The 25,175-nt window shown below is 57.0% G+C and overlaps 1 protein-coding gene across 4 annotated transcripts in view; it reads right to left on the bottom strand.

The window, feature by feature from the left end:
- The window catches only part of ADGRG1 (adhesion G protein-coupled receptor G1), a 45,002-nt gene extending 22,230 nt beyond the window's left edge, over nt 1-22,772 (bottom strand). The window contains exon 1 of one of the 4 annotated variants that reach the window (XM_061138603.1): nt 22,325-22,772. In XM_061138603.1, the coding sequence (XP_060994586.1) occupies nt 22,325-22,504 (180 nt within the window). In that variant the 5' untranslated portion in view covers nt 22,505-22,772. Of the gene's footprint in view, nt 1-13,503; nt 13,700-22,324 lie in introns of those variants that run through there. The other 3 variants (XM_061138605.1, XM_061138604.1, XM_061138606.1) reach the window with 3 other exon arrangements.
- Nucleotides 22,773-25,175: the final 2,403 nt, after the last annotated feature.

Here is a 25,175-nt window from a genome sequence, read left to right as displayed (position 1 = left end):
CCAGAGGTCCTGGGGGAACCTAGGGTAAAGACAGCCCCATCCCACCTCCCTTTGGCCGGCAGCACCAGCTCTTGGGGAAAGGGACAGTACCAGCCATGTTTCTGGATTGGCTGTGCCATTAAAGTCAACCGCAGTCATCTCAAGCAGCAGAGACATTTAGAATGCTAGGACTGAAAGGGAATGAGGGAGGAGGAGAGAGAGAGAAAGAAAGATAGAGTGATGGGGAGGCAAGAGCTTTTAGAAGCTGAGAATCACAACCTTTTTAGAATCTGAGTGTGAATGGAAAAGATCTTGAACCTCAGGGAAGGGGAGGGATTAGGAAAGTCTGGGTCTGGCCCAGTTTAGGGGTGGTGTTCAGACAACAGACCTGTCATGAGCAGTCCTGGGACAGTGGCGCCAGCCCTGCCCAGCTCCATGGCCCTGCGGCAGCCTGCAGCCCACAGCCAGGGCTCCCCACAGCCCTCCCCACAAAGAGCAGCTGAAGCTGGGCCTCAGGGCCCTCACCAGTCAGCACCTGCCCAGGGAATGCACACTCCCAGAGCAGGGGTGGCAGGAGTTAGACACATGTGTGTTAATCGCTCAGTCGTATCCCACTCTTTGGGACACCATGGACTGTAGCCCGCCTGGCTCCTCTGTCCACAGGATTTCCTAGGCAAGAATACTGGAGTGGGTTGCCATTCCCTTCTCCAGGGGATCTTCCTAACCCAGGGATTGAACCTGGGTATCCTGCACTGCAGGCAGATTCTTTACCACCTGAGACATCAGGGAAGCCCATAGGGTCCTAAAGTAGCCCCACACCTAACTGGTCCTAGTACCTTTGTAGCAGCCAGTCCCCTCTTTGGGCCTCAGCTTCCTCCTCTACTGAGGAGGTGACAAGATCCCTGTCCCCCTGTCTGTCTTCTCCATAGCCCAGAGCCCCAGGTTGCTTCTAGGGAAGGGAAGGGCTTACCTCCTGGCTGACAGCGAGTGGGGAGGAAAAAGGTGCTGGCCATCTCATCCTCCTGGCCAGCCTGTCTTCCCTCTCAAACCACAGACGGACCTCAGCCGTCTGGCTGCAGTTTCCCTTCTGCATCTGTGTTCCCAAACTGGTCAAGGCCAGGCATACAAGGTCAGCCCAGTTACCTCCCTGTTCATTTTTGGGGGGCTGCGTTTCAGTTCTCCGGGGCCTTGGCAGAACGCCCGCCTTTGGAGCATAGGTCCCCGTAGCATTCCCAAGGTCAGCCACCAGCCCTCCCTTTCTTTTCTCCTCCTCTGGGTCCCAGATCCCTGGCTGAGGGGCAGACTGGACACACAGCCAGGCATCCTCCCCCACAGGGGCTGGGGGCCAGGGTGAGCCTGAGGTTCCAGCTCCCTCCGGGGAAGGTCGGTGGAGGCACAGACTAGGGTCCCATCCCAGCTCACTGAGCGCTCAGCACCGCCTCACCTGGTCCTCCACTACTGCTTGCATACCCCCACGGGCAGGGTGCTCACCACCTCCAGCCACACAGCTAGCATTAAATGAAGCTCTCTGAAGATGCAAGGCTTGATTCTAAGCTCTCTACCCAAGGGAACACATTTAATCCTCCCCCAAATCTTCCGAGACAAATACCATTCTGCCCATTTAACAAATAAGGAAACAGAGGCCCTAGAAGATCAGGTTGGCTGCTGGAGATCACGCGGCTTGAGGTGCAGCCTGGGGGCCTGGCTCCAGAACACAGGCTCTCGATTTTGCAGTCCATTTCTGCTTGACATTACCTGTTAGAAAGGGCTTCTCTTTAAAATTCCCAGTAAAAGATGCTTCCAGAAATGTGTTTCCTTGGGATTAGTTGATTTCCTTCCTCTGAAGAAACCCTGGTCCTGGGGGCTCTCAGGACCCCCTCCCAGCAACACTCTTGCTCTCTGTCTTCTGCAGGCTCTGGACACCCACTCCCAGCACTGGCAGAGGCTTGTCTTCGATAACGGGGGTACAGCCCATAAACTGAAATTGAATTTTTGCTGAAGTGAGGCTGAGGGAAGGAGTGTGGGGTGTGAGGCCCTTACCCCCAACCACTTCCTCGTCGCTTTGGGCTGCTGTCTGATTCCCTGACCAGTTCCCTTCGGAGTTGCATCTGAGCTCCTAGTGTCAGTCAGCCAGCCCCAACCCCACCCTACCTATCAGCTAAGCTTTCAGTTTAGGGAGGAAGGTCAGTTGGGGAAATGGAAGGGAGAGGCAGAGGGAGTAGAAGGTGATACAGGGGGAGAGGGATGGAGGGGAAGGTGGACAAGGAAAAGGGGAGAGGGGATGAGAAGTGGGGGTGGGGTTTGGGGAGTGGGAGTCAGAGGGATGGAGAGAGAGGGCAAGAATCATACCTGGATTCCTCCTTCGTGCCGTCAAATGGATTATCAATACATAAAGCGCGTGAATAAGTGGGCTAAGGGCTAGCCTTGTTTGCAGGCTACAGCCTGCTGGGGCGGCGGGTCAGCTTCTCCCTAGTCCAAGAGGCCAGAGGGGCACTTTGAAGCTGAACTACCCCAGCCCCGGCTCCTGCCCCCTCACCAGAGCCTCAAACAAAGCGGCAGCCTGGGAAGATGGGCGGCAAGCCCCAGCCGCCAGCCCGGGAAAAGGGGCGCAGGTGACAGCAACCCCTGGCAACCGTTGCCCTGGCAACCGTTGGCAGCTGCAGTGACTACTACGTCACCACCCAGCTCCAACCCAGCACAGCGCATTTCCCCTAACTTGTCCTATGCCCATGTCCCCTTACTCAGATGCTGGCCAGGCATGGAGCTGGCAGGAGGAAGGGCAGAGTTTAGTACACTAAGTTATGGGGAACACCTGCCTAAGTTTGTCAAGATTTACTTTAAATCCAAATCTTTTTAGAACACTAGTGAGGTCTACCCTTGTGACAAAAATGTCTGCTATCAGCTACATTTGCCCATGAGGCTGCCAGCCTGTGGCCTAGGGCTTGATCCCCCTGGATACCCATCTAATCCCCACCACTGGATTAAAAGAACACAGCATGTGCCCAATACTTCCCTGGAAATGTCTTAGAGGAGTGCCTCCTCCAGGAAGCCTTCCCAGATAGCCACAGCCCAGCAGGAATCTTTCTCCTGAATTAGCCCCGGGGTCAGAGCTTCCCCCTGGCTTTCCTCCAGAGCTCCCTAGGGGCCAAGAGTGGGTCCTTTCTGTACCCTAGAGTAAGTACCAGTCTGGGGAGGGAGGAGAACAGAGGCAAAGCTTCTGAAAGCCTGCATGTGTGCCAGGCACTCCACTGGGCATTTTGGAAACCATTTCCACCACTCTAAAGGTTGGCCCTGTTGAACCCATCTTACAGATGGAATGACAGAGGCTCCGGCACATGATGTGACCTGTTCAAGGCCACCTAACTGGTAAGTGAGGTGTATGGAATTCAAACCATGATCTCCTCTGAGGCATGAAGACATCAAGACCCAATGTCCATCTGATGCTTGACTAATCCCACCCCCATCCAATGTACATCCAGACTTTATTTGATTACGTCCATTGACAGGGGGCTCACTTCATTTCGAGAGGACACATCTCTTTGACCTCTGAAAAGTCTTTCGTAGCCATTGAGTCAACAGGAAGAGGACATCAATGCCATGGGATGGCCTCTGTGTGCCGTACAGAGCCCAGAAGAGGACCAGGGCCGTGGGCGCCCCCATTGGGGCCTTCGGCTCCAGACCAGCAGCTGATCAAGAGCCAGGATGAGGCTGCTCAGATGGCTGAGAAGCCCAGGGTTTCAGAGCCCTTCCCCAGAATGAGCAAGGATCCCCTTGGCAATCACTCTCCAAGGGGCTCTGGGATGGTTTCTGGCCGAGGCCATGGGAAAGGCAGCAGGGGCTGGGGTCCCTGGGATGGTGTGCCCCTGCATCCCCATCGTCCCCTCCCCCACTGATGGACCAGAGCCAGGAGGCGGCTATTGTCTCACTGGCGGCCCAGAGCTGTGTCCTATTCAAGCACTATTTTTGGCGCCCAGAGGAAAAGGAAAAGAAAGCAAAGAAAGGAGTTGCTGTTCTCGGTGGAACCTTCGCCCGGAAAGGATTCCAGGGCCTGCTGGGCCAGAGAAGGCGGTCGCTGTGGATCAAAAGATCCTAGGCTTGAAAGGAGCTGGCGGGGGGGCTGTGGTTCAGGGGAGCCAGAGCGAGGGCCACAGATGGGGCACCCCTGGCCTTGTACACACACTTGGTGCTCGCTAACTGCAGCCACATGCAGAGAAAGAGGTCCAGGATCCCCGGTCCCACCCATAGTCACTAAGCACTTGTAATAACAATAAAAACAAAAAAAAAAAACCCTACAGTAGCACATAGCTGGCCATAACCAAGTCTCTGCCAGAAAGATTCTCACTTAACACCCACAACACTCCCGACCAGGGTGGAGGTCGGGGACAAAGTGATAAGCCTCATAAATCAGATAACTGATGCTCTGAGAGCAGCATGACTGCCAAAATAACAAGCTAGTGACCCCGCTCCATTTCCTCCACCTTGTGTCACCCCCACCCTTCCTTGGTTACACCAACGCCAGTGCACTAGTCTTCTTTCTATCCCCAGACACACATCAGGGCCTTTGCACATGCTTTCCCCACAGCATAGGACATTCTTTCTGGGTTCTTTCCCTGACTGGTTCCATCTCAAGACTTTTTTCTTCATTTTTCTTTTAATACTTATTTATTTAACTGTGCCCAGTCTTAGCTGCGGCATGTGGGATCTTTAGCTGTGGCCTGCAAACTCTTAGGTGCAGCTTATGAGATCTAGTTCCCCAGCCAGGGATTGAACCCAGGCCCCCTGCATTGGGAGCATGGAGTCTTAGCCACTGGACTATCAGGAAGTCCCCCTTCTCAAGTCTTAATCCAAGTCTCCCCTCGCCTAAAAAGCCTTCCATGTCCACCCAACCAAAACTAACCTCCCCATTCATCTCCTCTCCCATGGCACCTCATGTAATAAGCTTGAAAGCACTTAACATTGTCTGAGATGACCCTGTGATTTGCTTGTCGTCCATTCCTCTGTGTTTGCTCTTTCTTGTCTATCTTGCTCATCACTTGTATCTCTAGTACCTAGTGCTACAGAGCTTGGTCCGCAGTAGATGCTCAGTGACAGCTAGTTAATAAACGGATGAGTGAATGAGACAGAGCTGGGACTCTGACCAGGCCAGGCTGGCTCCGAGCCTGTTTCCAATAGGAGCCAGATCCTGATGCTTAGGGCGGGGGATTCCAGCACCAAGCCGCCTCCGCTCCCCAGTTTCTATCTGAGTTAGGGGCATACACACTGCTGCCAGGTGCTTGGCCAGAGAGAGGCTTCCAAGACTGTGCACAGCCTGCGAGCCAGGACAGGACCTGAAACTTCACCGCCCATCCAGAGCCACCTGATGAAGGCTTTTAAGAAGTCCTGTAGTGCACAATGGCAGTGGCAGACTTTATTTTTTTGGGCTCCAAAATCACTGCAGATGGTGACTGCAGCCATGAAATTAAAAGACGCTTACTCCTTGGAAGGAAAGTTATGACCAACCTAGACAACATATTAAAAAGCAGAGACATTACTTTGCCAACAAAGGTCCGTCTAGTCAAGGCTATGGTTTTTCCAATAGCCATGTATGGATGTGAGAGTTGGACTATAAAGCAAGCTGAGCGCCGAATAATTGATGCTTTTGAACTGTTGGAGAAGACTCTTGAGAGTCCCTTGGACTGCAAGGAGATCCAACCAGTCTATCCTAAAGGCGATAAGTCCTGAGTGTTCATTGGAAGGACTGATGTTAAAGCTGAAACTCCAATACTTCGGCCACCTGATGTGAAGAACTGACTCATTTGAAAAGACCCTAATGCTGGGAAAGATTGAAGATGGGAGGAGAAGGGGATGACAGAGGATGAGACGGTTGGATGGCATCACTGACTCAATGGACATGAGTTTGAGTAAACTCCAGGAGTTGGTGATGGACAGGGAGGCCTGGCGTGCTGCAGTCCATGGGATCACAAAGAGTCAGAAACGACTGAGCAACTGAACTGAACTGAACTGCAGTGCACAAGCCCGGAAGCCCAAGGCTTTCCTAGACGAGTGGGACCACAGACATACTTTCCCAGGTGCCAGATTATTTGATGTTTGAGATCCTGTCTGAACTGTGATCAAAATTTGAGTTTTTCCTCTACATGGAGACAAAGTAAACACTGCCACACCTTCCACCACCTGTTCCCATGGCCCCGGGATAGAGGGGGCCCAGACATGGGATTTATCAATGAAGGTAGGTCATGCACCCGCTGCTGCAAATGCCAGATCTCCCATCTGGACTCCCCGTGGGCTCCCCAAAGTGAAGCAAGCAGGGGAAATGGTATATGCCCGTGGCTGGGGAGGATCCTGGGGTCTAGGCACCTGGAAGCAGGTGTATCTCCAGGATCAGCCGGCAGACTCGTGATGGAGCTGGGGCAGAGACAGGAACCATGAGGGAGCATGAACCACACAATGTGCACCTGACCTTCCGCAACATACACAGATGCCCTGAGAGGAGTAGGTATTATTAAGCCCATTTTACAACCGGGAAAACTGAGGCTCAGAGAGGAGAAGCTTCTTTCCTGGGGTCACATGGCTGCTAAAGCTGAACCCACAGGTAGTTCTATGCACTTCTTCACCTGTGATGCCCCCACTGTCCCACCCCCAGCCCTGGAATCTCCAGGACATGGAGAGGAGTTGCCATCCACTCCAGGGAAGTGGATGTGGGGCCCAAGAGGCTGCACAATGGGTCCAAAGCATTCCAGGCCGGAAGCCAGACCCTCACCCATAGGCTCATGGGGTTTGCAAGCACTCCCATCCTTCCAGGTCATTAGTTACTGCAGCTCCCAACTCTGGTTCCCTAAACCTGGGGGGCGGGGGAGGGGCCAGACTCCCAGATGCACTGACACCCGCTGCAGGGTCTCCTTGGGGAGACACTGGCTGTCCTTTCCACCACAAATGGCAATGTGCACTGCCCCCAGACCCGGCCCTGGTACTGGGACTCCTCTGGGCTTCTAGCCAAGGAGCCGAATAATAGACTCTGCTCATTTGGTCTGGGGTGTGTACCTAGGTGGCAGAGCCCCAGGCAGGTGTGGACAAAGGATAAGTACAGCTTTGAGGAAACTGCACGAGGATTCCTTCCGGCCTTGCCTACTGCCCACAGCTCTCACCGGGTGATGTCACATGCAGGGGTGGGGGTGGGGGAGTGCCACGAGGCCAGGCACACACCTACCAGGTGCAGGTCTGCTGGATGAGGGAGAGCAAGGGGTACCTGATAATTTAGAAGGGTGTCCACCCTTCCCAACTCCTCCATCAGCCCTTCCTTCCTCACGCCCATCCTGTCCCCTGAGGCCCTCTTGCCCTCTGTGCCTCAATCCAGCTCACTGAGCTGTTAACATGCTGAAGAATTGATGCTTTTGAACTGTGGTGGTAGGGAAGACTCTTGAGAGTCCCTTGGACTGCAAGGATATCAAACCAGTCCATCCTAAAGGAGATCAGTCTTGAATAGTCATTGAAAGGACTGATGCTGAAACTCCAATACTTTGGCCACCTGATGCGAAGATTTGACTCATTTGAAAAGACCCTGATGCTGGGAATGATTGAAGGCAGGAGAAGGGGATGACAAAGGATGAGATGGTTGGATGGCATCACCAACTCAATGGACATGAGTTTGACTAAGCTCCAGGAGTTGGTGATGGACAGGGAGGGAAGCCTGGCATACTGCAGCCCATGGGGTCTCAAAGAGTTGGACACGACTGAGCAACTGAACTGAACTGAACTGAGGAGCCTCTGAAGATGTAATGGATGGTTCTAATGGTGGGTGTACTGGCAAGACTATGGAGGGGGCTTTTATATGGAGGCGCCACTTGCCCACCAACATCGCCTGATGCCAGAATGTGCAGAGTCGGAAAAGCTCACGATGGGAAAGAGCTGTGAAGAACCCCACGTGGTACCTGAGGTCCCCCTACAACTTCCCTGTCAGACTTAAATACCAGCAGGGGCGGGGAACTCACTACCTCAGTTGGGAACATTGTCTGCAGGGCCACGGGCAAAGATCCAGGTTCGGAATCAGGAGACTACTTCTGACCAGCCAGGGGACCTTGGCCTGCTTCCTCATCTGTGAAATGTACAGATTCAAAACTCCAAGGGCAACTGCACCCACGACTGAATGAAGGTCTTTGTAGGCGGTGGAGCTGTACGCACCAGGGGTGGGGGTTGGTTAGGAGTCGCCCAGGGGGGTTGACACACACTCAACTGGTGACAAAGCAGGGGAGCAGTGGGCAGAGGGCGCCAGGCCAAGCATGACTCAGCTGCCCCCTGGGGTTCACCCCTCACATTTGTCACCATTAAGGCAGGTGGGTCTGGGCAGTTGTGCCCCTGCCACAGGGTCAGAAACCAGGATGCCAGCCACAGAGCCACAGCCCTGAGGGCCAGACTGAGCCAGTGACCTCCGCCTTCACTGCCCAGTGGCCAAGGGGACTCAGCTACCCCAGGAGATCAGCCCAGCTCAAACCCAGGTCTCCCCTGCAAGTCTGGGACGGTGGTCAAGTCAGGCAGGCCTTGGGTCTCCAGGGGCAGAAGGGACCCTCATTCTCGGACAGCTCCTCAGGCCAGCAGATCAAGAGGCCATTGGATGAGGGTGTCTGGGGCGGGGGTGGCTCTCTGGGGCCTGGGTCCTTTCCCAGTGACTCACGGGAAGACAGGGCTAATGCTTGCGATAAGCTCACTGCTGCTCCCTCAGAGAAGGGCTTGGTGATGGCCCAGAAGAGTTTCGATGACATCGCTCATGGTGTGCCAGGCTCTATACCCAGTGTTTGAGATTTCTTGGCTCACTTAACCCTCTCAAGGTGCCATTGCTGTTATTTATTGTTGTTGAATCATTAAGTGGTGTCCGACTCTTTCACAACCCTATAGACTATAGCCCACCAGGCTCCTCCATCCATGGGATTTCCCAGGCAAGAATACTGAAGTGGGTTGCCATGCCCTTATCCAGGGGATCTTTCCAACTCAGGGATCGAACCTGCGTCTCCTGCATTGGCAGGTGCATTCTTTACCACTGAGTCACCAGGAGCCCCAAGGTGCCATTACTAGCTTCATTTTGAAGATGACAAAAATAGGCACAGAGAGGCTAATACACCTGTCCAAGTTCACACAGCTGGCCCAGAATGGGGCAACCCTACAGCCACCCATCTTGTGCTGCCTCCCCCAGGGGGACAGCTGAGCTGGGTGATGGGGAAGCAAAGGTCCAGGATAGCTGGGAATGGGGGTCTACTGTTCAAGGGCCCGTACAGCCTGGGGCTGATTCAGATGATTCCCACAGGGTCTCAATTAGGGATTCAGGTATCCCTCTTCCCGTTTGACAGCCTAAGGAATGAGGCTTAGAGAAATTAAGCCACCTGGTCAAGGTCACTTTTCGAGGATGTGAACTCAGTTCTAACTGAACTACCGTGTGACCGAACCTGAAGCCCAAACTTTCAGCAGAGGTTTAGGGAAGACCCATCAAAGCTGCCCACTGTGCCGAGTACATGCTTTGCAGCCATCTCCCCCAAATTCCAGCAACAACCCTGCGGGGGTGGTGGTGTCACCTCCATGCACAGGTGCGAACACTGAGGTCTGGGGAGGTTGTGACCTTAGGCAGCAGGATACGAGCCCGAAAGTCCTCTGCGCTCACCCGTGGGCCCAGAGAGCTAAGAGCAGGGCTTCTGGGAGGAGGAAGGCAGAGACCCGGGGACTGGAGGGAAGTCAGAGGTGGCCCTGATCTTTTACTGCTGCTCATCTTGGAGGTAGTATGAGTGGCCCTGAGCCCCGGGAGCCAGGCTGGAGCCATCAGCTGTCTAACCACCAGCCTTTCAGGGGACCAGAGCTGGGCTGGCTCTCGGACAGAGAGGCCCCCACCCCCAGGCCATCTCTCTCTAATGCAGACGCCTGTCCACTGGTGCCCGGAAGACCTGCCAGCTCCTCCAGGGCTCAGCTTTTATCTCAGCCTGCCTGGAACTGCCAAGTGCGCCACAAACTGCCTGAGCCTGAGCCAGCGCCAGCCCAAGAGCCCAACTCCCACCACCCTGGCCTCCCCACCAAAACACAAGTCAGGCTGTGGTGCGGGGGTGGGGGTGGGCTCCTGCTGATGCCCAGGTAGCTCTCGGTCTCTTGCGGGCTGGGAGGCATGAAGATGTCCCCCCTCAAGCTATTACATGTATCTCTGGGCCTCCGTGCACCCATCTGCCCAAGGGGAATACCATAATAGTAAAGGCCAACATGTGGGACAAGCACTGGGGTCAGCACTTCACTGCATTAGTCCTTCAGGCTCAAAACAGCCCCTGAAGTAGATACTGTTATGTTTTATCTACTTTCTCCAGATAAGGAAAATGAGGCGCAGACACCCAAGTTCATACAACCCGAAAGGAACAAAGCTTTCCCCAGATAAGTGGCCTTGCCTTCTCCATGGGTTCTGTTGCCCTAAAAGCACATGGGCTTAACAGTGGCAAGGATGGGGTTCAGGTCACGGGCACATGTCCTCTGGCCCCCAGCAGGGAGTCCGGCCTGGCTAAGGAGTCCCCTTACCACGGAGAGGGGCAGAAGAGCACCGTGGACAAGAACCCAGACTCTGGAGCCCCCAGGATAAGAGGTCAGCCCTGGAGGAGTCTCCTGTGCCTCAGTGCTCTCATCTCTAAAATGGGCACACCAGGAGCTCGTAGAGTAGGAATAAAGGTGTCTTCAAAACGCTGAGCCTAGGGCCTGGCAGAGTCTGAGGGCAGCGAGGATCCAGGACCATTCTAGTCCAGCTAAGCCCCCAGGGAACCAGAGAGAGTTTGGGGCTTGAGGGGCCTGCAGGGTGTGTGGATATCTCAGCCCACCTGTGCCAGAGCAGGCACCCAGCAGGGGTCAGAAAATGTGTGTCTTGTGCTCCTTCCTCCAGCAGCTCCAACATGACCCCCAAATCTGCAGGGCTCCCCAGGGACCCCAAGAAACTCCTGATGGGTGAGAGAACCAGACTGGCAGAGGGCAAGCCTGGGGAGGCTGGGGCCCAGCCAGGACCCCACCCCACTTGAGAGGCCCCTCGGTACCAGCCCTGCCCTACCCCCACTTGCCATCTGCCTGATCCCTGGGGTCCCGGTCCCCCCAGCTGCTGGGTTTGCTCACGTGATGCCCCAGCTGCTGTGAGTCAGAACACAGAGTCACAGAGCTGCCCCAGGATCAGGCTTGGGGGTGCTGAACCTGCTCTGGTTCTAGGTGGGGCGGCAGCAGTGAGATTTGGGGCTGTGTGGTCACATTTCCCCCACCCCCCAGCAGCCTTGCCCCTGACTCTTCACTCCAGCCCCCGCCACCCACCATGGTCTTGCTGAGGATGAAGTGACCTGGGGCTGGACTTAACCAGAGCACCGTCCACGTACGTGGCCTCCTTCATGGCAGATTCTGCCCTGCCCATCTTGCATCTGTCATGCTGGACCTTGCTAGGAAGCCCACCCCCCACTGCACACGGACCTGGCCACAGCTCTGCCACCTCTTTTACCTGTCCTTCTCCTGGACTGGGCGACCACCATCCCCCTCTGTCCCCTCAGCCATGAAGCTGCTCCCTCCAAGCAGGAGCCTTGGGCCTGGGGTAGCCAGACCCTCCCCTCCCCCCTTAACAATCCTGCCCTCCTCATCCAGCTTGGGTGGCAGCTCCCTTCCCCTGCGAGCAGATTGCAACCTGCCGGCCTGGCTACCAAAATGACACATGCCAGCTCTCCAGTACCATCGCCTGCCCCAGTCCCCCCAGTTGTCATCATTCCCAAACCTTTTCCCACTGCAGTTTCTCAGCCAGGAATGCCACCCCCGCCACCCCATCAGCCCTCCCCCTCTCCCCACCAGCCTCCAAGGCCAGCCTCTATGCCCTCTGCGGAGCCTCCCATTCTCCTAGGTCAGGAAATTCTCTCCTCCTCCGTCAGCAAGCTTATCTCCTTCCTTGGCCTCGGATCCTAATTGTCTTGTTTGTTTGTGTCCCTGACAAGTTGAGGGTGTCCTGCCCAGTGGCCCAGGGAAACACCGAGGCTGGCAACAACGGAGCAGGCTCTCTAGCAGAGCCTCTGCCTCCCTCAGAGCCACGCCCGCCCAGAGTGGTGTCCTTCACAACCTGACCCTCTCGGAGCCAAGTCCAGGACGGGCAGGGCAGCTACAACCCACCACCCCAACACACACTTCCACTTATCAGCAGGGCCACTGTGCCCAGAGAGAGAGAGGCAAGGCAAGGTGGCCGCGGTGATGCTAAGACCAAGGTGGCGGTGCATCTCAGGCCCCTGGGGTCCCCGCAGCAAAAGGGCTCAGGTCTGGTCCCAAGAACTAGTCCTGCCCTGGTCATTGGCAGGGAAGACCCCGCAGGACACCTGTCCTGGGATCTGGGGGACCAACTCAACCCCTGATGGTTCTCACTGACTCCAGACCCTTCTCCCCCACTCAATCCTGAGGAATCAACACTCTGCCCTCAGCGTATCCCCACTGGGGGTGGCGTGGGGTGGGTAGGGCAGGGGCTTGGCTCTGGACCTCCCACACCCCATTTGTCTCATTCAAATGAGTCCCCACCCCTAGAACAGCACCAGGCACACAGTAGGCACTCAATTATTATTTATATAATTAACTTCTTGGGCCCTCTACAGCCACACAGGCTATTCTTCCCCACCCCACTTCGCCCAGGCCAGAGCTGCTCCAAGCAGGATGGCAGTGGTGGCACTGTGGTGAGGGGTCCCCTGCCTCAACTCATGCCCCCCCAACCCTCCTCAGTAAAATGAGCACCAGCCACCTCTGTGGGGGCCATGGGAGACCCCAACTCCCATGAAATGGCACCACAGGAAGGAGGCCGGTTGGGAAGGAGGTGGGGAGAGGAACCAGCCGTCCCGCAGGTGGGGAGGCCCTATCAGCTCTTAGCAGATGGGGGCCTGGGGCCTGGCAGTTAGCAAGCGGGGAGCACTTCCCCATCGTCGGCCGCTGGTTCCCAGGATGTTCTGTCTCATCCTGGGTCCCCCGTGTTCAGACCCCCCTGCCCGGTTTATCTCCTCCCAAAGCAGGGCCTGGGCCATGAAGAGCCACGGTACCCCTGGCTCCGTGGGCGGCGGGGGGTCCCCGGACGCAGACCCAGGGCAGCTGCAGGCCAGGCTGCCCCTCAAGGGCCCGTGCCCAGACGCCTTGCACTATCCTCTCCTCCCCGCGGCCAGAGGCTGGCTCTCCCTCCCCAGACTTGTTCTGTCATCTCTCACAACCTTGCTTCTCCCATCTGAACGGTGGGGGCAGGAGACAACAGTACCTTCCCGTCCACGGAGCAGCCTCAGGCTTGCCGGACTCAGGGACCCTACCATTCCCAGCCTCAGTTTCCCCAGCTAACAAATGGCTCTGAGAGGTTCCACCCTCTCCGGCTCCACCCCCTTCCGCGGCGTCTGGCTGTCCATCTACCCGCAACTCTCCAGCCCGGCACAGCCCTGCTCATGTGTGGGCTAGAGCCCCGCTCCACCGCCACCCCACCCTCAGCCGCACACACCCCCGTCCCGCCTCCCTCCTGCCGTGGAGCCCTTGATCCGGTACCTGGTGATGAGCAGGAGAAGGGCGCGCGTGGGGCCAGGCAGCGTAACAACCTTTCAAGATCCACCTCTGAGGCTGAACCTGCCCGCCGTGGTCCCGCGGTGGCCGCGGGAGCTGGTGCGCGTGGAGACTCCCTCTCCTGAGGCAGGGCAAGGCAGGCAGCCAGTGTGCAGCCGGGGGGAGGCGCCGCGGTGTGTTTGTGGGGGGTGGGGGGGACACCCCCCTCCTGCCCCAGCTGGGCTCCTCCCTCCTCCAAGCTCGGCCGGGGATGACGGGACCATACGTGAGTCACACGGATTTCTCAGAGGGAGGCCGGGAGGGGGCAGGGCCGAGAGCACCGAGGCGGGGACATGGGGGATGCCCGTGACTCAGCGCTGGGCAAGGGGGCACCTCGGCCTCACCTCCCCCCCCCGCCCCCCATCCAGGTGCCAGGCTTTGTGGACGGATGCTGGTCAGAGATAACTGCCTCCTCGCCCTCCATCTGTTACTTCCCCAAGGCTGTTCTCCCCAAGTTCCCGCAGAGAGGCCAGGGTTACTATGGCAACAGTCTGCCCCGATGCCGCCCCCTCCACCCAGGGCCCGGCAACTGTTCACCCCCTCCTGAAAGAAAGGCCGGCCTCCTTGGCAGCAGGCAGGAGCCGGTGAGCTGGTGCTGACCAGCAGAGCGGAAGGGACTCCGGGGACGGGGTGGGGTGGGGTGGGGGGGGTGGTCAAGCCACCTGGCGTGCGGCCAGCCAGGCCACACACAACTGGCCACTTGACCTTGACTCTTCCCTGAGCCTCAGTTCCTCCTCCCAGCAGAGGGAACCACCTCATGCTCCCCAAGCACTCACAACATTCAGCAGACTCGCGTCCTGGACTCTGAGACCCCAAGGGCTTCTTGAAATGGCCTTCCAGTTTGTCTGCTGGGTCAAAGGGGGAAACTGAGGCCCAGGGGAGGAACCCTTCCTGGTGGCTCCCAAAGCTCAGAGAGAGAAATTTGGAAATGCGCTGATGCCCCCTTTCCCTTTCTGGCCACTGGCCTCTGTCAGCAGTTTCCTCTCACGGTTAACCTTCACGGCCACCCTGGGAGTCAGGAAACTTCAGATGGCCCATGCTCCCCCACTGTGGAGGGCAGGGAATCCCTCATCTTCCCTCGTCGCTCCAATGTGAACCGATGATTTCCGAGTCACAGATGCTGGAAGGATTTCATAGCCTAATGAGGGCAAGTGATGACAGCAACAATAACAACAGTAATAATAATAATTAAGAATAAGAATTATATGTACTGACCATTTACTACATTCCAGACTCTTCCCTGGCGCCATAGCCATGGCACCATGGGAAAACTCGTTGCTCAGACCAGCGCCTGACACTTGACGAGCCCTCAGTCAGTATTCGCCATGAATATGCTGAATCAGAAGGAAGAGCTAGGAAGCCCAGAGAAGGGAATTAACTTGCACAAGATCACACAGCTGGGAAGTGGCAGAGGTGGGACAGGACCCCAGATAGTCTGGCTCCACAGCCAGCTGTCCTAACTGCTCACGAACATAGACTCCCCAGGCCTCTGGAGCGAACCCTGGATACCACGGATGCCCAGGGCCCTAAGGTCCCTTCTCTCTCGCAGGGATCTGCAGAAGGGCCTGGAAAAGTCACCTGCTGCAGCATGAATGGAAGCTTTTCAGGCAGCCCAGGACGCCAGGGGCTGCTGCTGGTGAAGTCCATCCCTCACCTGCTTGTATAAATCAAGCTGCAGGGAAGAGGAAGGGCAATAAAGCTACATAGCGGGGTACAAGGAAGCCCCCAGGCCTGAGCTTCTGGAAAGCAGCGCTGTGCTCTCCAAGCGGTCAGACCTCTGATCAGGCTGTGCCCCTGCCCTGGAGAGGTGGGCACTGGGTCTACGTCCAGTCAGCTGCTCCCTCCCAGGGCTGCAGTGAGTACTGCCTCATGGCCAGGGCAGGAGGGGCCAGTCCACATTGGAGACCAAGAAACAAGGGGTGAAGATGTTCTTCCTCATCAGAAAAACAACAGGGAGGCAAGGACCCAGGAAAAGGATCAAGGATTCCTTAAATTCATGTCTTTGGGCAAATCATCACTGCTAAGGTTCAGTTCCCCCAAGGTCTGTCCTTCAGGGCCAGGCCAGATGGTCACTGGAGCAGCCTCAGCTGCTCTCTGGGATCCAGGCCAGCCAGACAGCAACCAGACACACACACACACACACACACGCACACACATGCACATGCCACAGAGGGTGCCGGCTAGCAGGGCACAGATGAAGGGTCAGCGGCGCCACTGCAGTTGGCCGGGACTTGCTGAGCTGGATGTCCAGGCAAGGGACGCAGAAGCCTGGAGCTAACTGCCACCCTGGCCACATAGGAAAGGCCCTAGACAGTGGCCTGGACGGGCAGGGTCTGCTCACCAGGCTCTGCCTGCTCTCTCCTGCTCAGAGACCTACTATGTGCTGGGTACTGTGCCAGGCTCCAGGGGTTGGGGGACAAGCCTGGCTCACATTGTAGCAACACTGGGGAGTCAGTTATCAGCCACAGAGCCCCAGGGGGCTCTGGGAGTCGGAGAAGAGAAACCAAATAAATTATTATTAATCACAGCACTACCTCTTACTGGGCTTCCCAGGTGGCGCTAGCAGGAAAGAACCTGCCTGCCAATGCAGGAGACACAACAGACACAGGTTCAATCCCTGGGTAGGGAAGATTCCCTGGAGGAGGAAACAGCAGCCCACTCCTGTATTCTTGTCTGGAAAATCCCTATGGACAGAGGAACCTGGTGGGCTACAGTCTATAGGGTCGCAAAGAGTCAGACACGACTAAGGCGACTTAGCACGCATGCTACCTCTTATTAGTACTACTATCGGGACTAATTACCAAGGCTGTGTCCATAGGCTCTGTGTAAAATGCTCAGCTCTATCTGAGTTCTTGTTGTATCCTCCACCCTGTGGGCTGGTCATGCTGGTATTTCAGAGACACAAATGGTCTGTGTCTAGGTCTCCAGACCCATGGGCTCCAACCAAGCACCTGCCAGGCACCAGGCTCCTGCTAGGTTCATCACATTCATTATCTCCCTTGTGTCTCAGGACAGTTGTTATCCTGCTCCATTGAAGAGGCACAAGGCTCAGAGAAAGTGAGGGTCACAGCCAGGGTCTGAACCAGGGTTGTCGGCCCTTGAGACCAGCTGGGTCTCCAAGAATCCGTTTCAATGAACAGAGACCATCAGGAAGGACTTTCTGGGCAGAGGGGACAGCATCTACAGAGAGGGGAGAAGCGGGACATGGGAGGCATCCTTGGAAAGAAGTAGGATCTAATTAGTGGGTGAGGGCAAGTTCTGGAAGATTCTGAAAGCAGGGAGTTTGCTTCTGAAGGGGTTTCATCAAAGGTGCTGAGAAGCCAGGGAAGGAATTTCTTGTGACCAGCACTCAAAAGGCGGTCCATAGACCTATAGCATAACCAGAGAAGACGTTAGAAATCCAGCATCTCAGGTGTGCCCCAGATCTGCCGAATCAGAATATGTATTTGAACAAAATCCCAGGTGGTTCCAGCATTTATTCAAGCAGGAGAAACCTTGGTCTGCTCTAGGAGCTGCACCAGCAGTGAGGGGATGGGATATGGAAGGGAGGCCAGAGCTCCGCTGGGGCTTTAGAGATAGAAGCGGGTGGGAGGCTAGGGGAGGCTAGGGACTTTGGTCCAAGAAATGAGAAGCAGAGGCTGGGACCCCCACTCCACATGTGAGAGGGGATATGGTGTTGTAGACTGCCCTGAAATGCAGGGGGCATGGGACGGACTGCAGATCTGGGTGACAGGGAAGAGGCTGCCTATGGGCACAGCAGAATGGGGGTATCCTTGTGATATAGTGGGGGAACCTTCCAAAAGGTCACTGAAAACACATAGCTAGGGCTCAGGGTTGAAGGCTGGAGTCTCCCAGGGCCAGGGAAGGTCATGAACATTACTAGCTGGTGATAGTGGCCAGAGATGGGGTAGAGAGTGCAGAAAGTTGCAGAAAAGGGCTTCACTTTAAGGGACGGAGGAGAGGTGGTAATGCTACTGCCGAGAGGCTGGACTCAGACTCTGGGCTCAGAGCAACGGGCTTCTGCTCCCAGCTCTGGCAGCCTAGGGACCCAGGCAGCATCTCCCTAGCCATCCACCATCTGTGCAGATAGTAACAGCACCACCAATAGTAATAAATGAGGCCACACACGTCAAGCTCCTGGCCCAGCCTGGCACAAACGCGTACTCTGATATATTTGCAAGGGCTTTGCCGTTCAGAGAAGCCTGCCCAGGAGACAGAGGTGGGGCTGTCAGGGTGGTGGGAGGATGGGTGGTCCCCAGTACAGGAGGGAGGACGGGACATTCATAGTGGTCACAGTGGCAGAGGCTTGGGCAAGTAGGAGGGTACGGCGGGGCTTCTGCCTGGAGGCCTCACCCTTTCCCAACGCTAACCCTTCAGCCTGGGCAGCCTTGCAACAGTGGAGCACTGTGCCCACCGTCAGGAAGGTCACCACTGCCTGTGTATGGGTGGGTTCTTATTGGATAAGAATTGTTCAAGTTCAGGCTTCTCCCCCTTGCAAGTTGAGGGTCCTTGAAGATAACTGAGCACCATGCCTGGCACACAGTAGGTGCTCAACAAATGTTGGCCAATGTCATGATTATCATCAAGTCAATGCAAATGCCACAGGCCCACACTCCAACGTTCGCAAAGCCGTTTCATGTCCAGTGTCTCCTCTACAAACAGTGACGACTGTTCCCACTTAACAGAGATGAAGACTGAGGCTCGGAGAGAGAATTTTCCCAAAGACTCACAGCGCATCCGCATGAGAGACAGGATTCGAACCCTGATCCTGACTCAGACTACGTACGTGGTGGCTGATGCTCCCAGCCACCTCCCTGTTCATTCCCGTGGGAAAGCTTCCTGGCCACAGGCGTGGGGGCAGCCACAGTCCCATGATAACACCATCACAGCCACCCCAGGGCGCAGGGGGTTGGCACTGGCCATGTGACTCAGCCGCCCTCACAAAGGGAGCTGTGTGCCTGGTGCTTTAGGGCTGCCTCCGCCACCCATCCCCCAGCCGGAGGAGGAGCAGGGAGCCTGACAAATCCAAGATGCAGGAGAGCTAGAGGCACCTTCAGCCAATGGGACAAGTTTAATGGGATTCAAGTCCAGACTTGGGGTGCAAGAGGCTGGTGCCAGCTCCAGCGCTGGAATGAAGGGCAGAGGCCACCCAGGTCCAAGCTGGCTTTCTGAGGCCTTATTTGGAGGGCCAAGGACAGACTCAACCCCATTGGCTCCTCCTGGGGCACCAGGCAGGTGCCCTACCCATGTTTACCTGCATCAGGTTTCAAAAGCACTGGGGCTTGTGGTCTGGGGAAAAAGACACTCCCTGGATACCAGCCGCTGGGCTCCTGTGTCCACAGCTGTGTCCCCAGCCCTGACCTCTCACCACCCCTTGCCCCCTGAAGGCTTCAGACTCAGAGCCCATGTGCCCCTATTGAGCGCTCCCTGTGTACCAAGCAAGGGACTTGTGTTTTTTCCCACAGTCCTGCCAAGGAAGTCTTGCCCCTTTTGCTGAAGGGAGAGATGGAGGCTCAGAGAGGGAGGGCACCCAGCCCAAGGTCACATAGGATCCAACTTCAAGGCCGGCGTCTTCCTTCAATACCCTCTTCCTGTTTCCAGTGGCATCTTGACCATATGCCAACAAGAAGTGTCCTTGGACCTGCCCCAGTCAGACAAACAGACAGATACCACCACCCCTCTCCCCGACCCGCCATCTCCCACAGTTGCCCTATTCCTGCCTAGACACATTATGCAGGGCCTTAGACAAAGTTCAGGTTGACTGGGCCTCCCCGGACCACCCTGCTGACCTTCCCCGGAGGCAGGCACGCCTGGGTGACCAGCTACCTAAGACGGAAGGTAGACAGGGCGGCCACCCCGTCTCCCTGGGCATGACGGAATGTCTGACCTCAGCCCAGCCCCCCAAGTACACGTGGCAGGAAGGTTGGATCCAGCCAGAGCAGGCCTGGAAGGCCATTCTGACCACATTCCTGCCTCCAGAAGCCCCTGAAGCCAGGGCAAGGGCAGGCCCAGCAAACAGGGGCCGCAAGCCCTCTCCACCACCCCACTCCCAGGCCACCAGCCTGAACCTCCCTTGCTGCAGGAAGTAGGTGCAGGGCGGGGCACCCAGGGGCCTGGGGTCCGCAGGTAAGACCCTATGCTGTCTTTACGTATCAGGCACCCCTTTGCAGCCCAGGGTTTTGGAGCTGGTGAGCTGGGTGCAGCCTTCCTCCGGGGTTGGCGGGGCTGACATCTGGGAGAACTGCTCTTCCCAAGGGGACCTCTGGTGCTCTGCTCTGAGGCAGGCTTGCCTGGGGGAGACCCAGTGGTTGCTGCTGTTCAGTCCCTAAGTCGTGTCTGATTCTTTGCAACCCCACGGACTGCAGGATGCCAGGCTCCCCTGTCCTCCACTATCTCCCAGAGTTTGTTCAGATTCGTGTCCATTGAGTCAGTGATACCATTCAGCCACCTCATCCTCTGTCACCGCTTTCTCCATTTTCCTTCAATCTTCCCCATCATCAGGGTCTTTTCCAATGAGTGAACTCTTCGCCTGCTGATTAGGAGGCTCCCTACTGCCCCTCTCCCACCTAAATTCCTCCCAGCACTGCTCCCGAAGTCCTCCAGTCAGCACAGCCTGGGACCTGGCATCCAACTGTCCAGATCTGAGCTTCTGAGCCTCAGTGTTCACAGGTGTAAAATGGGTCTGCGCAGGCTTGTCTGAGGCCAGGGCTTCCAGGGAACGCAGTCACAGTTGCTCTCACTATTCCAGGCTCTCTTTTCAAAGAAAATTTGCCCTTCAGGAGGAGCGAAAGAGGCTTCTCCCTCCTCCATAGGAGCCTCCCTTCCTGGACAAGAGACCCAGGCCAGCCACCCTAGCTGCCACTGATGTCTCGATGGTTGTGCTTCTTTGATCAGTGCTCACCCCCAGCCCTGGCCTGGGAGGTTTGGGTGGCAGCTGCTCAGACACCCAAGACTTGGGCCAGGTGTCTCTGGTCAGGGATGAGGCATTGCCACTCCTGAGTCACAGGAGGCAAAACAGGCCCAGAGAGGTTGAGCGGCTACCCGCCAGGTGGCACAGCAGTGGGCAAAGACAGCAGATCTTGCTTCATCGTGGGGTAACAAGGTGTCATCTTGCTTGACTGCCACAGGCTCCCCAGGGCTCAGGCTCTCAACTTTGATCTCCCCATGCAGCCAGTGCCACACCGCCGGCAAGACGCACACACACACACGCACACGCACACACACACACACACGCACCAGCGTAGGCTTCCCAGGTGGTGCTAGTGGTAAAGAATCTGCTTTCCAGTGCAGGAGACCCAGGAATCACAGGTTGGCTCCCTGGGTCAGGAAGATCCCCTGAGGTAGGAAATGGCAACCCACTCCAGTATTCTTGTCTAGAAAAACCCTTGGAGAGAGGAGTCTAGCGGGCTAGAGTCCATGGGGCCACAAAGAGTCGGACACGACTGAGTGGGCATGCACAGACCCACACAGAGCTGTGTGGGAGGTGTTGGCTGCAGGAGACGCACCCGGGAGCCATAAAGAGGGTGCCTCAGAGTCCTTACCTGGACCCCGGGGCTACCGTCACTCCTCTTTTGATAAATAAAGAGGCAGGTGTACTTTGCGGAAAGGCCATCCTCACCCCGGGAGAGGCCCCCAGCACCTCCCAGAAGCACCACTTCCCGCCTGCGCCTCTGCCCTGGCAGCCAGGGCACCCCCAGGGCCTCCCCATAAGTGCTGGGGCGCAGATGGTTCAGGAGGCGTAATGGGGCGATGATGACAGACTCTCAATAGCAGGGGTGGCCTAATTAACAGAGGGAACATGGGGAGCCCCTTCTGCTTCCCACACGTCCCAGGGAGCCAAGCTCGTGGGGGCAGAGCTGGCTGGGCGCCGGGCCCCTCCTGGCTCCAGCCCCCCACCTCCGTCTGGCTGCAGTGTGGGGCCAGGAGACTGGGTGTGTGTGGGTGGAGGTGGGGCTGGAGACGTCTGCTCCCGTCTTTGTTTTCAGATCTCTGCTCCTGCCACCTCCCTAGAGGTAGATAGGGAACCAGCCCAGAGATGGCAGGCTGCCATAGTTTCCACAGGAGGCACTGGTGGGACCAGCCCTTTGCTCCAAGCTGGCTCCCCCGTCCTGGGCCACTGTCTATGGGCTCATCACAGAGGCCTGGGCCAGGGCGAGTCCAAGGTCATTTGGGGAACATTTTGCCTTTTGCCTCCTGTCTCTGACAGCCAAGGTGGGACGGGACACACTGCCAGGTGAGGGGTCTGGGGAGCGGCGGGAAGGACCCTGTGCTGGCCAGAGGGGCAGGCACACCCCCAGGCCTGCACCCTGTCCCGTCTCACCCAGGGAGACTGCCTTACCCCGCCTTGTGAAAAGTCAGACAACCTGGGCCAACCAGCTCCCAAACCGGTTTCCCATGAGATCCCTGGTGGAAGTAGGCTCTGGGTGCTGGGTGCCTGCCTCCTGCCTCCCCATCCAAGCACTGAGGTTTGCAGCCTCCCCTTGGCCCCCCCACTTCCCGCAATCTCCCCAGCTGAGCCCAGGGAGCACACCGCGCCTGCCAGCTTCCCCGATGACCAGCACGCGAGCACGGCCAAACCCCCTTCAGAGCCCCGAGGGGCGACTCTGGGACCGCCAGGACTTTCACGTCAGCCTGGAATCCTGAGTCCTTGTCGGGCCGCACACCTGCCTTCAGGCGTGGAGCTAGACCTGGAGTCGGCCAAGGTCAAGTGAGCCGGGCTGGAAGGCATGCTCCCCCAGCCCCTCCGCCCCAAGCAGCCGCTTCTTACCTCGGGTCTGGGCAGGCCCCTGGCCGGACTCTGTGCAACTTCCTCCCGTCCACCTTCTCCCAGGGCGCCCAGGCACCCAGCCGGAGCTTGTCTGGGCAGGCGGGCCCAGGTATGGCTCCGCCCGCGTGCGTGTCTCTTCCCATTTCCGGTGGCCCCACGGCTCCTGCCTCCCTCTCTCATTCCTGGGTTTTCCTGCAGGGGCTGACTTGGACTCTTGGGTGCTGAAGGCTCCCCGGCCCTCACCTCAGCCCTTAATGGGCTTTCAGCACCTCTATCCGGGGCCTCCTGGGTTGTGGCCCTCCAGGGGTCCCTGAATGTCTCTGAGTCTCAGCGCCCCCTTCCCCAGGGCTGGTGGGCATCACTGCCCCCATCACCGTATGTAATGACCAGCTCTGCAAGCTCCTGCCTGCCTCCTCTCTGAGCTCAGACCCCACCTGAATCCTGGGCCCAGACTCACCTGCCTGCAATAGGAACAAGCCAACAGCCTACAGCTGGCTGGAGACAGGAGGCGAGGGTGGGGCTCTGGGGCGTGGGGACTGGGGGTGTGGTCCCTGCTGTCAGAATGTTCAGCCTCGTGTGGGGCACAAAGGGGAGCGGACACAGAAGAAGGATGGGGGGCAAGAATGGGAGGGATTGTGGCAGCTGCCCCAGCTTTCCCGGGGTACAGTGGGGGAGTGGTCCAGGCAGGCTCTGCTCCATCCATCTGTGAGGTCCCCACAGAGGCCTGGGCCTCTGTGGACCATTCGTGCCCACTCCCGCCTCCCCTGCCCAGTGCTACCTGCCTGGCCCCTGCATCACCCTTGAGGCTTTGCCTGAGGCCAGCAGTTCTCCTGGCCCCACTTCCCCAGGTGGCTTGTTTCCCTGCCCCGCCCCACCCCAGTGTCTATAGTATTGAGAACTGAACCACCACTTTTTTCAAGAAGCCATCCAGGCAGTTGTTGATTCATTTGGCAAAGTCTCTTCCAGGAGCCACTGTGGAGGTGAGGCACTGAGGTGAGGCATTGAGCCACATAAATACACCTTGACGCCTTCCCTCACCTCCCCGCCGCCACCGCCACCCAACACAGTGTCTCCCACAGCCCCTGGGTTCCCCTCGCCTGGGGCCTATCCCCCAGGGTCAGAGTCATTCCCTTCCTTGTCTGTGAACCCAGCCAGATAACCAAACCCGCACCCCAGCACAGGGCCTGGTGTGGAGAAATTCTGGGTGACTGGTGGGTGAAGGAGAAACTGTGGGGAGAAGCAGTGGATGGTGGATGGACAGAAGGATGGACAGGTGGATAGACTCAGCCACGTATTTAGTGAGTGCTTCTCGAGGGTCTACAGTGTACCAGATACTGTTCTAGGCACTGGGGATACAGCAGCAAACAAAATATAAAAATCTCTGCCCAGAATTCCCTGGTGGTCCAGTGGCTGGGAGTCCACCCACCTGTGCAGGAGAAATGGGTTTGATCCCTGCTCCGGGAAGATTCCACATGCCATGGGGCAACTAACCCATGTATCATGACTGCTGAAGCCCCTGCCCTAGAACCTGTACTCCACAACAAGAGAAGCTGCTGCAATGAGAAGCCCATGCACTGCAACTTGAGAGTAAACCCCTGCTCACTGCAGCTAGAGAATACCCACGTGCAGCCACGAAGACCCAGCACAGCCAGAAAACCTCTGCCTTCCTAGAGCCGAGAGAGACAGATAATAAACGGATTAGGAAATTAATATGAAATATATCCAGTGATAAGAGCTATGGAGCAAAATAAAGCAAGGGAGGCAGAGAAGGATGGAGGAGGAAGGGTTGGTTTTAATCTTCTCTAAGAATATGACATGACAGACTGAATGTGATGAGGGAGGTAGACTTTGCGATGTCTGGAGCAAGAGCATTCTGGGGGCAGGAATAGCACGTGCAAAGGCCCTGTGGTGAGTGGCTCCTTGGTGCATTTAAGGAATAAGGAGGAGCTGAGCTTTGCTGAATAAAGGGGTGGAAGTAGAGATGAGCCCAGGGAGATGAAGGAAGGATGGATGCACAGATGGACAGATGGGAACAAGGGAGGGATGCGGGTCTGGTGAAGTGTGGGAGAGATCCAACTCCCTGAGGGAGGGTCTGCCTCTTGGCCACAGCTCAGCCCCTTTCCTGGAGGCTTGCCCATACCCCACTGTGGTTTGTGGTCCCCAGATCACCTTCCCATCTTCACCCCAGGGAAATTTCTAACTGCTGATATGACCGCTGCTCTGCCCACGAGCCTGGGTGGCTTCTCTGCTCAGCAGCAAGATGTGCCCACAGTTGAACACAGATGGGGGCACCAGGAGAGCGGTGGGGTGTCAGGGAGAAACAGGCCTGCAGGAAGACAGCCTGACCCCTAAAACCACGGAGTGTCCCTGGGGCTCTGAGAGCGGCACCCATGGCCCCAGAGATGCCACCCACCCCGATAAGGACACCAGGGGAGCCCCTGTGACTTCCTGCATACCTGCCGGTGACTGCCCCGCTGCTGAACCACGCAAAGACGTCAGGATTCTTGGCCTCCGGAGGAGAATTCAATCCGGGGCCAGAGACGACGCTTGAGAATTCCAAACCCCTCTCTCCTTGGGGACCCCTAGGCTTCTTATCAACCTGCCTAGGAAATGACTCTCTCAATTCCAACCCCCACGCTGCCCCACTGTGCCCTCAGGGCCCTGGCTGGTGACGTCATCCGCAGGCTCTTCAGGTGAACCGGAGGGGCTGGAGCCCTCATTCGCTGGGTGCACCTGGGGGAGGTTGCCTAACGCCTGTGCCTCGGGCCATCTGCGGAATGAAAGCACATGCCTTCGCCCTGCCTCTCTTCCAGTGGCAAAAGGAGGAGGAGAGGGGATGGATGGGAAAGTG

Source organism: Dama dama, chromosome 4 (assembly GCF_033118175.1).
Source record: "Dama dama isolate Ldn47 chromosome 4, ASM3311817v1, whole genome shotgun sequence".
NCBI lineage: Eukaryota > Metazoa > Chordata > Mammalia > Artiodactyla > Cervidae > Dama > Dama dama.
Note: the sequence above shows the minus strand (reverse complement) of the source record. Positions and strands in the feature narration are given on the sequence as shown.